A 17,375-nucleotide genomic window follows, 5' to 3' on the forward strand; every position below is an offset into this window, starting at 1 on the left:
AAGAAGCAGTGGCTCGCCGTCAGCTTGATTGCCACCCTATCCGCCATCTTCCGTCCGCCCGCTCACTCTCTCTCCTCATCTGTCCCCATAACTCGGAGAAAGAAAGAGAGAAGAGAGAGAGTGAGGAAGGAGATGAGGCGACGGGCGGCGGCGGCGGCGCTTCCTCTCGCCCTCGCGATTGCGGCGGCGGCGGCGATCCCGACGNAAAGAAAGAGAGAAGAGAGAGAGTGAGGAAGGAGATGAGGCGACGGGCGGCGGCGGCGGCGCTTCCTCTCGCCCTCGCGATTGCGGCGGCGGCGGCGGTCCCTTCGAGCCGGTGACGTCGCCGATCGACGGCTCCGGGTTCCGCGGCCTCGCCGTCGACCTGCCGGATTCGGACCCCAGAATTCGCCGCCGGGCGCGCGGGTTCGAGCCCGAGCAGATATCCGTCTCCCTCTCCGCGTCCCCAGATTCCGTCTGGATCTCTTGGGTCACCGGTCAAATCTAATCTCTTCCCACATACCCCCCTCCTCCTAAGTAGGTTTCCTTGTGAAATTGATTGTAGTGAGAAGGGGCAAATGCATGGAACTTTTGATATTTGTCCTGCACAGATTGTGTCGTCATGTAGTGTTTGACTGAATACTTCTCAGGTGATTAGATGGATTGAACACTAAATTGGTCGACAAGGAGCATTTGCATAATAATTAGTTCGTTAGTGTCCCTTTCACCTGAGCCGAACCAAACCTGCTCTTTATTATCATCGGACGACAACGAGTTATTTGCATGTAAAAGTACATGGTTTAAACATAGGTTATGCACTACGATTTCAAGGTAAATTTTACAGGTTTTTTCTTTCTTTGGAAAGCTATTTATCGTTTTAGAATACTCATAGAAACTCATTCGTACCCGAGCCCTTCATGATTTCATGGATAATAATACTGTAGGCTCACAAGATAGTTGTAAAGTTGTTTTTACAGGGAATGCATTCTCCACATTTTGCATGAAATAATCTTTTGCGACTCAGAATTTAATTAGTTCCCTATTGTTTTTACTAACTTTTTGCTTGTCATACATTTTCTGCATTTTCAGGGGACTTCCAAATCGGAGAAGGCATAAAGCCGTTGGACCCGACGGCTGTAGCAAGTATCGTGCGTTATGGAACAATAAGGAATCCTTTGATTCATAAGGCTGTGGGTTATTCGCTTGTCTACAACCAACTCTATCCATTTGAAGGCCTTCAAAACTACAGTTCTGGAATAATCCATCACGTACGTCTCACAGGTATGTTGTCCGCATAATACATTTTGACTTTTACATTGCGATGCTTGTTTGGAGTTGCTCTAATATATTTATGTGGAATCTATTTTGTTTAATGTGTTACAATATTGCCCAATGGTTCAATAAGATTTTTTGGAAGATACTACAGTTCTAAATACCAGTAGGCGATATTTCTAGCAAAAGGTATATTTTTTTTCCTTTTAATCGTTATAGGCTTCACTTAATGAATGCCGTGAGGCTCATGGCTGAGGCTATATTATGTGAAACAAGTGTTGTGCAAGTTGCATCAATTTCAATGTATTGCTACAGATGTTAGAATCATATGATAACGTCCAGGTTATCTTTTAGCATGTGGGGAAAAGGGATACAATTCTTCTATGCTTGTATAAATAACATAGCTTCAGATATGAAAGTTAAGTGTAGTGATTTCTCTTAGACACAATATCTTTTTGAGAGTATATTTTGGTTATACAATGTCAGTCTCTGCCAAGGATGTTGTCATCTTTTGTATTTTCAATGAGACTCATCACTCTGCCTCTTCTCCATTTACTGATTGGATGATTTTCAAGTGATTCTTAAGGCTGAATATCATTCCTAAGGGAAAAACAAGTTATCTTGGTCGCAATTGCAGTAGAGGTGTATGCAGGCTCAGGAAACGAAGAGAACATTTTCTCTTTTAACCTTTCCTTTTAACATGCCTTTTCTTTTCTGCAGGGCTTAAACCTGGCACGCTGTACCATTATCGATGTGGTGATCCTTCTATACCGGCCATGAGTGATCTCCATTCTTTTAGAACAATGCCAGCTATAGGCCCCGAAGCTTACCCTAAACGGATTGCTGTGGTTGGAGATCTAGGCCTCACGTACAATACTACATCAACAATTGACCATATGAGAAGTAACAAGCCTGATCTTGTTTTCTTGATCGGTGACGTATCTTATGCAGATTTATATTTGACAAATGGAACCGGCTCAGACTGCTACCATTGTAGTTTTAACAATACTCCAATACATGAAACCTATCAACCTCGGTGGGACTATTGGGGAAGGTTAGCATTTGTTTAGACTAATCACAAGTCTGGTCCCCGAAGCTTGATGCAATTTCAATATCATCGTCTGTTTCATTTCTATCAATTTTAATTCTTGAAGTTTGTTATGCACAACAATTTAGCCGCTTTTTGTCTGGTAGCTAAAAGGCGACTCATAGGTACCACACAATTAAATTGGAACTCTGAGGATGAAATTGCAACTGAAGTCACATTTTAAGATTTTAACTTTTAACTGCAGGTTGAGCTTTAGCGCTAAAATTGAAACTCTGTGGATGAAAAATCGATAATGGGTCAAACTTTTGGGACTAAATTGTTACAATTGAAGCTGTGAGGACGAAGCCTGGGTTAAACTTCATGAGCTGATTTTGAAATTGATCCGAGTTATTTGCTAAATATGTTATTTCCTTCTGACAGGACAGGACTGTGGATGAATTTCTCTCTGTTATTTTTCTGCTTTTGGTGATCTCGACACATTACCTCATGCGTATTGTTTCGTGCTTCAATATCGGAGAAAAATACTTGACCTTTTCTTTTCAGGTTCATGGAGCCTCTTCTATCGGAAGTCCCAATAATGGTGGTGGAAGGAAACCATGAGATTGAAGCACAAGTTGAGGGCAAGACATTTGAAGCGTACAGATCTAGATTTGCATTTCCGTCTAATGAGAGTAGATCATTTTCTACATTTTATTACTCTTTCAATGCTGGGGGAATACATTTTATAATGCTTGGCGCGTATATTTCCTTCAATCGCTCAGGTGACATGCTTAAGAATTTTGTTAGTTTCTTTCCTGTTTAAAAAATAAGATGCTAGATTGCTAGCTATTCAGTTACAAAAGTTTTTTTTTTTTTTTCCTGAACTAGTTGTGTAGTGAGTGTGAGGAATTGTTTCTGAAAGGACTAACATAGTTGGTAAAGCCTTTTATGGCTGGAGCTGCATCCTTTATTCATCAAGCTTTCATTATGTAGTATGTATTGAAAAAAAATCTACTCTTTTGATTTCACAACTCCACTGCTTTTGCAACTCTTTTATTTCTTTCTTTATTTATTTTAATAATGCCAGCACATTGGTCATGCGCAAATTTTGGTTGCTGATGACCAAGACTTCCATTTCGTTTACCATAGTCTTTTATCTCTTCAGGTGAGCAGTATAAATGGCTGGAAAGAGACTTGGCAAATGTAGACAGAAGTGTGACACCCTGGTTGATAGCCACTTGGCATCCACCTTGGTATAGCACATACAAATCTCATTATAAGGAAGCGGAGTGTATGAGGCTGGAGATGGAAGAGCTTCTCTATTCGTATGGCGTTGACATCATTTTCAATGGTCATGTAAGTTCCCAGCCCTGTACTTGTTCCCATTTGATTATTTTTGCTCTCGCAAACTTGAACATGGTATTTTTTAGTAGTTTTCGGAACATTTGTCATTGCTGAAGCATATTTCACTAAATTAATTTTTTTTTAAAAATACTTTTACATTTACTCCTGCAGGGTTATCTAGTTACATATATATCCCTGGGCGGCATCGAGCAAAATTGAAACGTACTTTTACATTTACTCCTGCAGGGTTATCTAGTTACATATATATCCCTGGGACATCTTAATTTGCATATATGACATTTTACAAGGTACATGTCTAATAGACATACCTTTGAACTTACAAATTTCAATGTTTAGAAAACCTTTATAAGGATATATAATTTTAAGAAGCCCAAATTTTGAGGGGTATATATGAAAATTCTGGTTCTACCAGGGTTTCGATGGATTTTGTTTAGAAAATATATGTAGAAGATCTTAGCTTACCGTCACAATATTTTCCAGTTAAGTTGGCAACCTTATTCTTCCCCGTGAAGAGCTTGATAACAATTTAGAGATCAAATCATTATACTAATCTAATGCTATTTGATGACGCTTTTTATGTGGCTATTGAGAAATGTACTTTGAACCAACTTTTTCTTGACTCTAGCTTGAACCGACTTCTTACAAATGTTCTCCGAATAGATCTTTTCCCCCAAAATGGAATGAACGCAACGAAATTTTTGTTTACTGTAACAATTCATCGATTGATGTTGCTATCCCTGAACGTCAGGTACATGCCTATGAGAGATCTAATCGAGTTTACAACTACGAATTGGATCCTTGTGCCCCAATCTATATAACTGTTGGCGACGGGGGTAATAGGGAAAATGTGGCGACTTCTCATGCAGATGACCCCGGCAACTGCCCCAACCCCTTAAGCACTTATGATAAGCACTTGGGTGGCAGCTTCTGTGCTACCAACTTCACCACGGGCCCTGCTGCAGGAAAATTTTGCTGGGACCGTCAGCCTGATTACAGCGCATACAGAGAGAGCAGCTTCGGTCATGGAATCTTAGAGGCAAGTCCTTTTTCAGGTTCTCACAAAAGCCAATTCTCACCACTCCTTTTCTCTGTATGATTGTTTGATGATTTCCCAGGTGAAAAATGAAACTCATGCATTGTGGACATGGCATCGGAATCAGGACATGTACAACAGCGCGGGAGATGAGATTTATATCGTCCGGCAGCCCAACAAGTGCCCTGTGAGATACGTGCTGCCCCAGTTTAAATCCAAGAATGTCTTGCCCAATGACTTATTCAGAATATGAAGGAACATACTCCAGATTGATACTTGAGATTATACAGTGAAACATAGTAGTTTATAGGCAATGTCCGCATACCGAAAGAACAGTGTGAAACTTACTAAAGAAGAATTCTTTATCGCTATGTGTTATCCCCTGTTTGGTTTGGAATGGTACAGATTAGTTGAGATACATCCGAGAGAGGGAGAGAGATTTTCTTCATGGGGTAACTATTAGGGATGTTTGCTTTCTTGCAAAAGCGGGGAAACTGTATCCAGAAAGAATCTTTTTCATGAAAAACATTCTTTTCTACAGTCGTTTTTTCAGTAAAAAATTTGGAAAATAAAAATACTATTTTTTTAATAGAATTTGGAAATAAGTTTTTTAAAAATTATTTTTCTAAGGCACCAAACGTACGAAAAATATTTTTTCAGCAAAAGAAAAACTATTTTCTCCGATATTTTTCAAAAAACCATACACCCACTTAAGCTTTTGGGCTTGTTTGGTAGTAGAGGCTCACAAATCCGGACTAAGAATGGCCTGAGAGATAAAGAAATATTTCCTCACAAGAATTCATAAAATTGTTAAGCCCTTTTTTTTTTTTTTTTTTTTTTTTGAAAGTAAGAAAGATGAAGCCTGCAGTTACAAATCTATACCTATCTATATCTTCTTCTTCTATACATTATTTATTATAAACTTTGCCACGTGGCAAAGCCTCCTTCATCCTTGCCTTATTCCTCATTCCTAATGATTGAATTTATTATCTTTTATCTCCGCGCGACGTTTGGTCTTTCCACATGTCCATTTCTTAATTAATATATTCACATTCATTATCATCTAAACAAATCAATTTTATAGAAGAAACAAATAAAATAAAATATGTGGCGAATGAGAAGTGGGGATCAGGATTCGCCTTCCCGATATCGACAGCGCAATTAAGGTGTATGTGGAGTAGTGTTCTATTGCTGTTTTTTATTATTATTATATGTAATTTATTTGCTAAAATTATAAATTTTACTATATCTGGTTCATATGTTCTATTTGTATTTATTCCCTTGATTTTTTATGACAAGTCAAAAAATTTTAAAATATTTTTTATTTTATCAATCTTTTGTCTCTTATAGTATCAGCCCGCCGCAATACGCGGGTAACTTCACTATTAACATAATGGATGAAGATACAAAAATATAGAAATCAGGAACTGAAGCTAAGCAAATCCTACAAGCCCCATCCAAACAAATTAAATAGGCAAAATTACACTAACAGAAAACAACAGAAGATAGATAACTGCAATAGTACAGTCGATGAAGCTGCAATCATTCTTTGTGATGATCCAAGCCTATTAGTAGTGGCCAAATATAAACTGTTTCCAGAAAAAACCCGACTATCGGACCAGCTGGAATACACACAAGAGAGAAGAGAGTGAGCTTCGCTGCGACAAAAATCTAACAGGCAGACAAAAAAGAAGCTTCTGACAACATGCTCAGTAATGTCATCTCTCAGAAGCCGCTCGCATATCCATTTGAAACGGAAGGCTTAGATTGACCAAAAATATGAACACTTTTCTTCACTAATTTGTTACAGTAATCAATCGGGCAACTGTTTTCGGCGGTTCGTGTGTTTCAGTTTAATCTTTTTGTTTGACACTGTCTGTCAAGTAAAATTAAGGGAAGTACATTCTGCATGATTTGCAGAGTGTCCATTTTAAGCAACTTTACCTTCTTCACTTTGTCAAACAGATGAATACCAAAAATAGTAGTTATTCGGAATTTAAACATAGTGATTTCATACGAGATTAAGGAGCAAGAAGAGGATAGAAACAGACAAAAGCTACAAAGGAACATGCCATTCCAACACATCACTGGTGATTAACAGATTCAAATAAAAGAATTTATAGACTCTGTCAGGCAGAAATGAAATTTGAATCATCACAGAGAATTATTATATCTTGAAAGCCGCACGTCACTCAAATACAACACGGTTAGGTGGAGTTTAGAGGACAAAAAGAAAAATGCAAAAATAAATCTCGTCCTAACAGAGGATCCAGTACAAAGAGGATGTTCCTAGGGAAAATCTTCAACAAAAATGCCTGATACTTCTCATGCAACATAAAATCAATTGCAGAATAAAATGCAGGAGCAAGAGATTTGGGCTAATAATCAGCTGAAAAAGACGGACTTAACGATTCAGCCTTTTGTTCTCAGTATAGTAATGCAGCCTTTTCCTCCTTCGGTGCGAATTTGAGTTTTCTCAACTACTGGCTTCCCAGAGAAAGCCGAAGTGAGGTAAGGAGGCTCATCGTCCTTCTTGCTGTTAGATTTTGATGGTGGCGGAGAATGGATGAGATGATTTATATCCTTCAATGTGAGATCACCTTGTTCTCCACATGATTTGATGAGGTTAAATGGATAGACAATGGAAGTGGTTAACTTCTTTTGTGTCTTAATGAAGGATTTCTTGCCTGATTTCATGTAAAAACTAACTATTAATTCTTGCAAAAGAAGGGGAAAAAGAACGAATCGTTTCAAATGAGGGACGCATTCATGCTAGCTTTGAAACATACCTTTGAAAATTTTAAGATTGGCGAGATTGGTGGTCTGTTTTGCGACATCATTTTTGATAGTAGGTGCTACATCACAGAATTCTGTTCAACGAGATAAAGTAAATGAAAATGAAATAAAAAGTTGCGAATTCTCGGGCCTCATTTCGTAATGTCATCATTTTCTTTGTGTTTTTTTTCAATTTTTTTCAAATATAAATTCTTTGCAATGGAGTGTCCAGGTGGATGGCAAAGTGCTCTCAATCTATATATCTGTGATACTTTTTAAGTGCGTATTAGATGGAAAATTTGGCCTCAATCTATTTCTAAGCAATACAAAAAAAATAAAGAAAAAAGAAAAAAGAAGAACACTCCAAAAAGTTCATTTTTCATACAGTTGTCTGCTGCGTTTTGGAAGGATAACTCACACCCAAAAAGAAATCTATTGATTTCTCCTAATGTAAGAATCAAACACATGGAACCAAAAATCTTAAGTCTACTGATTAGAGCCCACTAATATATACCAATTTCTATTCAATATTTATTCTATACGGGACTATTCCTCACATGCGAACACCAGACACCAAGAATTTCATGAAGCTAAAAGCATGAGTTTTAAACTAAAGCTTCTGCTTCAGTTTGGTGAGCCCAAAGCTCATTTTGGCTTTCTGCTCCAACTGAAAGGTCTAAACTTTTGCTTCTCAAGTACAGGACCTTCCATGAGCTCGAAATTAAAACATGCATGTAAATGAAATATGGACAATATTTTGAAGCCATTAAAACACCCGAATTTCAGCTGGCAATCAGAGTTTACATTCACATTCTAGCTAGACCTACCATGACAACTAAATCTATCAATACTGACAAAGAAAAAAAAAAATGGAAGAAAGGAAATCTATAATTGCTAATTGAAGCTTGGTAACACTGACATTTCATCAGGACTGGGAAACAAACCTCGAGAACCTGAGCTCTCTTGAGTATTCTGTTGCAACCTTTCTTCTGAGCTATATCCAGACACGGAACTCTCTGTCACCTTAAAACAGGGAAGCCGAGACATGAAAGTAGAGATCTTAAATTACGAATAAGACCAAAATTAGAGAAGCAATTGGTGGTGGTTCAGGGATCTAGTACCTTACTAGTTACATTAATACAAGTGATTTGCGCATTTTCATTTCCTTCTCTCTCGTAATCATCAGAATCGAATTGCAGCACACGTCGCCTTTTAACCAGTGACAACTTTTCGCACTCCACTTCTTTTCTGGAACTACCTATGCATTCAATTGTCCCTTAATATTGAGTAAGAAGTCAATAGAAAGAAGAAACTAGGGTGAAAGGAGAAATAAGTTACTTTCTACACCTGATATATCGTAGCTAACATCTCGACACTCTCTGATTGGAGTTTGATCTCCCAGCAAGTATAACAAACTGTCATCTTCTTGGTTCATGCCATCCCAAAAGGAGAATAGAACATCTGTACATTTAAAAGAATGAGTATAAAAGCAACCTAGCAAAAGAAATTCCTGAATATGAGAGAGGTATCTAACCATCTGCTGGATCTCTTGACCCATAAAGATCTTCTTCTCCTTGGCATTCCCACATATAGCTTATATGCATTAGACAAACCAGATTATGAATCAGTATTTTGCTCTCCTCCATGAAGCAAATGATGACAACATTACAACCAGAAAACTGAAAAAAAGAGGAAAATATAGGGGGGGAAAAAATGTTTTCCAAACTGTTAAAAGTTGCCACATTATGCTGATAAATTTCAGCCAGAACCACATTGATTTTGCATGTAATTATTCAGCATAATCTTGATAAAGACCAACTATCAAACAGGAAACTGATCCAAAAGTGCAAAAAGATAGTTCAATAAAATTTGGGCACTAACAGATTCAGATAGTTTAAATAACTATCTGAAGGTAAATTAGTCCACTTGTTTATAAATGAAAGTTTGTTCAGAATCTTCTACATATTGGTATTTCAAAAGACTGATCAGTTAGTCACAAGGAGATACTTGAAAATCAATTGAAATGCAGGAAAAAGTGATAAGAAATACAAAGCATACTATAACCACATAATAAATCTAAACCCCAGTGCAAACCTGGAAAGATAGATCCCCAAATGGCAAAGTTAGATGGTGTGAGAAAGAGAAACAAGATCACTCACATATTATTGTTGTTGTGATTGTTGCCATTATTGTTGTCATGAAATTCCATTTAACTAAGAGAAGGGTGAGAGCCAAATTAAACAAGAGGAAATGGGAAAAGAAAAAAGAAAAAGAAGAAAAGAGCCAATAGCCGTTAGAGAGGAGGATGGAGCTTCATTTCCTCACTTCTCCCAGATGGAGAACCTCTCATTCTTATACAGATTAAAAATAATAATAATAATAATACAGTAAGATGAAAGAAGGGAAGGTGTGGGATTTTGTATTTATCTACTCTCTAATGGCTTTCCAAACATGGCTATAGATTCAGTTAATTGAGTACCACTACCTCACACATTATAAGTTGATGAGAATAAAATTTAGACAAAAAAATTTGGGATAATTTCATCAATACCCCTCTAGGAGACAGTAATTTCATAAATACCCCTCTAAATTAGAAAATATCAAGAATACCCCTCTAAAAAGCAACAATATTCACAAATACCCTTAAAACTAACATTCCGTTAAAAATGTCATCTAAAATTCTATAAATACCAATTTTACCCTTATTACTAATTTAACTAAGTGTAATAATTTAAGATTAATTATATGATTAATTCTTAACCTTTCAATCACATAATAATTCAACATTCTCTTTAAAATTTTACAATTAAAGATCTACAGTCTATTAAGTGTAATAATTAAATCTTGTTATGATTTTCGCTTTTAAATTATATAATAGTTGTAATGCAATTATCCATTGTAGTATTTAACATTAATTTTTTCAAGATTTTTTTTTGAATTTTATTTAAATAACTCACAGTTTTCTAATTAAACATTTATTGTCAACAAAAAAAGTAACATTGTATGAAGACCCTCTCACCTATTAGTCCACTTCAGCATGATCTTAACTTTAAATTATATATATATATATATATATATATATATAAAAGTAGGGCTACAATACTTTTATAAGTATAGAGCCCTATGTACTCATAAGTTTTTTCGATAATGGAGCTTCCGAATCGACGATCTACTATGTTAAATATGATCTAGAGTGTTTGCAATTTTTAAAAAATAAATTTTGTAATTTTTCGAAATCATAATAACGTCTATCAAGTGGGCATAAAATGAGCTGTCAAAATCTCTATATTGATCTTTATCTAAATAGTAAATAAAATTTTTTATCAAAAATTCAATTGATTCCGAATTTTTTTCACCATAAACTAGCAAGTATCCCATACCGACCATTAAAAATTGTCAATTTTGAGATCTATTGATCGTAATGATATAAAAAAATTATAAAATTTGATTTCTTGAAGTTTTTAAATATTCTAGATAATATTTAACGTTATGGATCGTCGATTCGAAAGCTTTATTATTGAAAACGACTTATGAGTAGGAAGGCAATCACACTCATAAGAGTATAGTAGCCTGACTCTCTCTCTCTCTATATATATATACATCCTCTCAACTGTAGTGATTCTTTACTTTTGCAATTAAGTGTTTTTTTTTTTTCCAACTAAGTTAAAAATTTTATCAAATTCATGTATGAGTGATCTCAATTGAAAAACTTTTAACTAAGTAAAACGCAAAAACAAAAAAAAACAAAAAGTTAAAGGGTTCTCTAAATGTTAAAAAATTGAAGTTAAGGAGGTATATTTCAAAATGACCTATAGGTGAGGGGCTTCCACTTATTTTATCCATCAATAATTAGTGTTAGAAATTAGAAGGGTATTCATGAAATTACTCCTGTATTATTTGTTATCAAAAGAACAACCCAAACAATTTTTAAGGGGTAAATTAGTCATTTTATAACTTTATCCTAACGTCAGTTAGAATGAGGGTAATTGTGATAATTTTCTACATTTGAAGGGGTATATATGAAAATTTTAATTTTATAGGGGTATTTGTGATATTTACATGTTTAAGAGGGCTAGTGATGAAATTGCCCCAAAAAATTTATATCTGTACATTATTCTTTCTAAGTTTGTCATATACTAACGTTCTCTTCATTATTGGTGTGGGCTCCACTAAAGTTCTCCACATATTTTGATTTTTTTTTTTTTTAACCGAATCAAAATTTTCTTTTTCTTTACTTGAACCGAACCAATCATTGTTGAGTGTGTGCTCCTCCAATTAAACTGGCTCTAAGTCTTCTACATATTTTTCTCTTTCTTTGTTTGAACTGAACCGGATCACATCTCTGTATTGGCCCGAACTGTTATTCTTCTACTTCCTTCGGCTGTTACCTTCTTTCATCGATAAGATGAATTTTATTTTTTATCGTTGTTTCTTCCATCGCTATTTTCTTTTATTTTATCACCACTTCTTCTTTTTTTTTTTTCTAATTATCTACCGGTCGTATTGCAATTATTGCTACCCTAGTTATAACATTATAGGATTTATATATATTATGAGTTAGACTGGAGCCTTGAGTTGGTGGGCTGGATTCATACTGCTAGATTTTATTGGCATGTATTCCTAAAAGTGGCATAGCATTATATTCATCATCTATACTATTATAGTTGATGATTATTTATGCTTTCATTTTTTTTTTCCCTTACTTTAATTCTTCATCGTGTGACTACGCAGTCGTTATTTCATTGCACCGCTAAGGTCTTATTGGAAAACATATTACGCAGGCACTGCGATCCATTGATCTAACACAATAGATTCGATCAAGACATGAAATTTCTCATTTGGCAAAGTTGGGATTCTCAATCTTGTAATCACGAATGAGACATTTATAGCATAATAGTAGCAGTAAACCTTGATTTAAGTGAAGCATCTTTTGACATGTTTTCAGTATCTTGCATTATGCCAAAAAAACTAGCTCTAAATGTTAACTATTTATTGTCTATGTTTACCAAAAAATTCAAATCCATGTATTTCTTTTTTTCTTTTGCAATATAATATTATAAAAAGAGTTAGAGTTTGAGGTTCGGTAAGGTATATGTCTTAGCCTTTTATCACCAAGGATTTTGGTGTTCTAGCTTTGTCATTTTTTCATTCTATGTATAAACTACGAACTCACGTGATTTCCATTTTCACTGCAAACTATATAAGTCTTTCCCTTCTTCCAAAATTTTAAAATTTTTTGTAGCTATTAATTAATTAGCAGTTCATTCTCTCGGTTTAATTTGCTAAAAAGTAATTTACATAATCAAATTTGATAAAATTATGGTTTAATTTGATAAAGTTTCAAATTTATTTGATTAAAATCATCCAATTCTAAAAATCCATAAAATAAGAGGTCTGAAATGACAAGAAAGGTTGAGAGAGCTATCTAAGAATGTATGTAGAGGGATTTTCTAAATAAGGATTTAAGTGCCGTGACATGTACGGAATCGTACAAAAAACTACTGCATACACGATACGGCATGGTGCGTGAGGGACTGTGCCGATGCATGCCGTTCATAAAAAATATATATATTTTGACATATAATGATATGAAATATTTATTTTTTTAGTAATAGAATATTCTAATTACTTGTTATATATATATTTATCAAAATTTTTAAATTTTATTAAAAAAATTACTTACTAGTTATATAAAAAAAAAAGAGCTTTGAACTATGTCATTGGCACGGGTTGTATTGTGCCGATATCTTATTGGTATGATACATCACGAAAAATATACTCCATACGGATGATATATATTTAAATCGTTGCTTGTGTGTACTCCCTCAAAATTTACAATTTTTGTACATATCTTTAAAAAATGATATTTGTACGTAGATCTCTTGCTTGTACGTTTTCATTTTTGCACTTTTCAGACTCAAAAAAGAGTTTACTCTGAGCGCATCATACTTAACATACTCTTAAACATAAGGTCTTGAAGCAAAGATAGATTTTAACATACACATAAATATGCGTCATTTCTGCAGATATACGCAAAAAAAAAAAAATGAAAAAAAAAATAGAGATAGAAAGAGAGAATACAACTCAACTTAAGACCAATTTTGTTCCAACAAAACCACACCAAATTAAACAGCAAAGTTCAGTTTCAACCAAACACAGACACAACTATCCAATGAGCCAAAACATGATGGGAGCAAAACTTCAAGACTCTCCTCTCACTAGCAACTTACCAAACAACACACATTCTATAACCACTCAAAATAAAAAAAAAAAAAAAATGCTCCCCACACATTTTATTTTCAGATAATTAACTTAGTAGATCAACAATCGACAGCTATAAAGTCCAAAAAGCTCAAAACTAGAGAATGAGATTGTAAAACCCAAACGCGAAATCTAGAAAAATTTCTAAACTAACTACGTCGAAACCTTGTAAAGCACTTACAAAGAGTATGATTTTTCGCAATCTTTGTTAAGCAAATCATATCTTTGCTAGTTTCTGTGCAAGGTTCCGATGTAGTTGGTTTAAAAGCCTCTCCAGATCACGCAATTAGGCATACACGGTTTTGGTCATCTTACGAACTCTAGTTCTAATTTTTTTTGACTTTTATAGCGGTTAACGGTTGATCTAATAAGTTACACATTTTGCAATCCTCCGCCGGTCTGGTGGAGCATAGCATCGATCTCATCGCCGTCCTCCATGTCCAGCTGGAAAGAATAAAATGGAAATTGTAAGCTATCAAAATTTGGTGGCAACTACGTAAATCTTTTTTTTTTTTTGGCGTTCTTACTTCAGTAGGGGTCTGCTGTCCACGAAGGCGGCGGCCCTCGTACAGAAAGACGACCGTGTTGACGTCGAGTGACTGCCTGTTGCAGTAGGCTGTCATCAACTTCTGGAGCTGCGAAGCGCGCTTGATCCTGAAACAGACTTCGATACCATCCTGTGTACAACAAAAAAAAAAAAAAGCTTGATCTTCGAAACCTTAGAATGATCAAACTGCGTTCGAAAAAGCTATATATATATATACACACCTGTCCCCTAACTTTCAGATTGATCTGGTTCGCCGGTTTCTTGTCGCCATCGTCAATGCTGGACATTCCGACGCTGTTCGACTCTTCGTCCTCCATTCTCGACATTCCTTCTACCTCTCTTCGAAAAATCTAAACTCTTTGAGATAGTATTTCAAAGATATTCTCACTCTCTTTGCACGCTCTTCTCTCCCCATGGGGTAGGGTTTATATAGGGGTTTTGGAGGGAAACGGACGCAGCAGCGTCGCGAGGGTCGCGTGTGTTGGGGGGTTTGGTGCTGCATGCGAGGAAAACGATACCTCCTGTGGAAGAGCTTTTTTTTGAACCCTGGCGCGCGCTCCNTGTATTAATTCCAACTCCACTGCAGAGAAAGGAATAACGTTTCAGAAGTGGGGGAGAGCGCGGATTACCTACAACCCCGTGCGTAGGAATCCCTAGCACACGGAACCGATCCCGCCGTTCATTACTCGCGAATCGAATCCGTACCTTTGGCATCGGACGGTGCGGATTTAGTCTCTTGTTCATGAACGGTGAGATAAAGTCGGTGTGTACAAATTCCTGCGCACCGGGTTGTAGGAATGCGTGTTCCCATTCTGAACCTTCCATTTTTGCGAGCCCGCGCGCGATTCCCGTTGAGAACCCTCCCCTTGCGAGAAGCGTGAGGGTGAGATAAGGAATTGAGAAATATTCCCTACACCCGGTGTATGTGTACGTACGACTCGTAGACCGTGGCGCCGAATCCTCGTAATGATGAGTTTCTAAATTCAAGCAAGGGACCTTTCTATGGGCTATTGGTTTTTTGAAACTACTTGATGTTTCAATAATTAATATATAAGCGACAAATTGATTACATGCAATTACAACTATGATTATAGTTCATAATAATTATGTACAAATTTAAATTCGGTGTTTAATTTGATATATTTGAATTCAACTGTCGCAGTTGGAACTGTATGATGAGCGCAAACTGCAGCAGTTAAAATTATGTTCGAATTGGCAATAATTTCAACTGTATCAGTTGGAGAGAGTAACTTTAATTAGGTAAACTTATATTCTTAATCGCATTTTAGATAGAATATATATATTTTTCTATATAATTGCAGCATTTTTTATTATATCCAACCAAATAAGATATATGCAGTTGTAATTAATGTATATAAAATTACATGCATCTCCAACTACGCTATATTTCTAATTATATTCAGTCAAATGGTCATTCAATTTCTAAAGTTTATTTAGTTTATTTATATATATATATTAGGTCACATCTATAAAATTTGATTATAATTTTTTAGATATTTACTATTAAAATTCAGATGCTGTATATCACAAGTCTTGAAACAACTCGAGTGCGGGCAATAATTCACAGGGTGAGAGTGTTTTAATTCTTGGCTAAATTAGGCAAATCTTTTGAGCCCTACTTGGATGCTTTCAATTTAATAAGTGTGAACAAAATTTAAGCTGTGCATAATACTTAGGTCCTTAAATTTTAATTTATTACATTTTGACTCAAACTTTGACACTGATGCACAATAATGTAGCACATTAATTCTTTACTGTTGCATCGCTGCTCCATAGGCGACAAATTAATATTTAGTTAATTAAATTTACTCCCTAAGAGTTGATTGCAGTGATCTACAAAGCACGAATTAAAAATTATAACAATTTAATATGTGAGGACTAAAATATTACACACAACTTAGTTTGAGGACCAACAACGCAATTAACCAAACTTTTTTCATTAGAAATAAAAGTTAAAACTAGCTGCTCGAGTTCAAAAATATAAAATAAATTGTATGCTTCTATAATATAAAAATTAATCTAAATTTTTTTATTATAGCGATATTATTACTTCTTCAAATAACTCTACTATATATAAAATACGTGAAGAAATTAAGTTTTATCTGCAAGTAGATAATGAGAACCTATTTGGTCTCGTTTTCCAGCATTTGCTTATAATTAAGAATTTGTCAGTTGACCGACCATCCCTAGAGAAAGTGACAACGGGTTTGGTGGTTGGTACCCGAGACCCAAGTTCGAATCCTAGTTGATTCACATTTCTTGCTAAGTTTATTTCTAAATGAAATAAATGAAGCGGGTAGTGTGCTGCCTATCTCTCTCTAAAAAAAAAGAATTTGTCAGTTGCTTAAGACTGGTATAGTAGGCCACAAGTTTACACAAAAGTGGCCTGATTTTGTCACAAAGGTGAGTAAAAGCATCATTTTGCAAAGTTGTCCCATTGCACAAAACCATTGTATGTATTAAGGCTTAGTTTGATAATGTGACGAGTTAAATTCTGGTCTATTGGACCACAACTCATCTCCATTCTATATTTTTTTCAAAAAAATAATACAAATATAGAGTCTGACTACTATACTTTTATGAGTATAGACGTCTTTATACTCATAACTTTTCGGCCGTTAAATTTACCCTTTGATCATTTTCACCCGTTAGATCATACTATTTAACCAACAACTCATTTAACCCTAGGGAACCACTATTATTCTAATTTGGGACCACTATCATCCTAACCGTAAATTTCTTCACCCAACAGCCAAAAACTTATGAGTATAAAAGTGTTTATACTCATAAAAGTATAATAGCCTTTTGCTCAATATTATATATAATACTATATTTTATTTTTTTTTTTATTTTGTGTGATGTGGGGATTTGATGGTGTAGTGTATTTTTTTATTATTTTATGTATATTTTTTTTGTTTTTTTTTTATTTTTTTTTTTTTTTAAATACTCTGCATGTAAGCAGCCGAAGGGGGCCGTGAGGATTTTGAGTTTTAACATTGGATCGAGAGATGTAGATTGGCATTGGATGGTGGTAACATGTGTTTAGTGGTGGTTAGGTGGTTTTTATAGTGTTTGATCAAGGGTGTATAGTATTA

At 35.3% G+C, this 17,375-nt stretch overlaps 3 protein-coding genes across 6 annotated transcripts; 1 reads left to right on the forward strand and 2 right to left on the reverse strand.

Moving 5' to 3' along the window:
- Positions 245 to 5,214, forward strand: LOC109723386 (purple acid phosphatase 15-like; the record flags this gene model as incomplete). Its single annotated transcript, XM_020251725.1, has 7 exons — positions 245 to 476; positions 1,069 to 1,260; positions 1,972 to 2,305; positions 2,843 to 3,060; positions 3,444 to 3,634; positions 4,392 to 4,679; positions 4,759 to 5,214. Coding segments are annotated over 7 exons (1,626 nt in total), but the record flags the coding sequence as incomplete, so codon positions are not given.
- LOC109722668 (protein XRI1-like) lies at positions 6,813 to 9,944 on the reverse strand. 4 transcript variants are annotated; one of them, XM_020250774.1, is made up of 7 exons: positions 9,611 to 9,943; positions 8,986 to 9,044; positions 8,790 to 8,912; positions 8,573 to 8,709; positions 8,396 to 8,474; positions 7,466 to 7,546; positions 6,813 to 7,363 (listed from the first exon to the last, which is right to left on the reverse strand). In XM_020250774.1, the coding sequence occupies exons 1-7, from the start codon at positions 9,658 to 9,660 to the stop codon at positions 7,089 to 7,091; spliced, it is 804 nt and encodes a 267-aa protein (XP_020106363.1). In that variant the 5' UTR covers positions 9,661 to 9,943; the 3' UTR covers positions 6,813 to 7,088. The 4 variants fall into 4 exon arrangements, with proteins under 4 accessions (XP_020106363.1, XP_020106365.1, XP_020106362.1 ...); XM_020250776.1 differs by having other exon boundaries at positions 9,546 to 9,943; XM_020250773.1 differs by having other exon boundaries at positions 8,986 to 9,944.
- LOC109722858 (small ubiquitin-related modifier 1-like) lies at positions 13,517 to 14,742 on the reverse strand. Its single transcript, XM_020251027.1, has 3 exons — positions 14,481 to 14,742; positions 14,240 to 14,389; positions 13,517 to 14,156 (listed from the first exon to the last, which is right to left on the reverse strand). The coding sequence occupies exons 1-3, from the start codon at positions 14,583 to 14,585 to the stop codon at positions 14,085 to 14,087; spliced, it is 327 nt and encodes a 108-aa protein (XP_020106616.1). The 5' UTR covers positions 14,586 to 14,742; the 3' UTR covers positions 13,517 to 14,084.

The sequence above is a fragment of the Ananas comosus genome, linkage group 17, assembly GCF_001540865.1.
Source record: "Ananas comosus cultivar F153 linkage group 17, ASM154086v1, whole genome shotgun sequence".
Taxonomy (NCBI): domain Eukaryota; kingdom Viridiplantae; phylum Streptophyta; class Magnoliopsida; order Poales; family Bromeliaceae; genus Ananas; species Ananas comosus.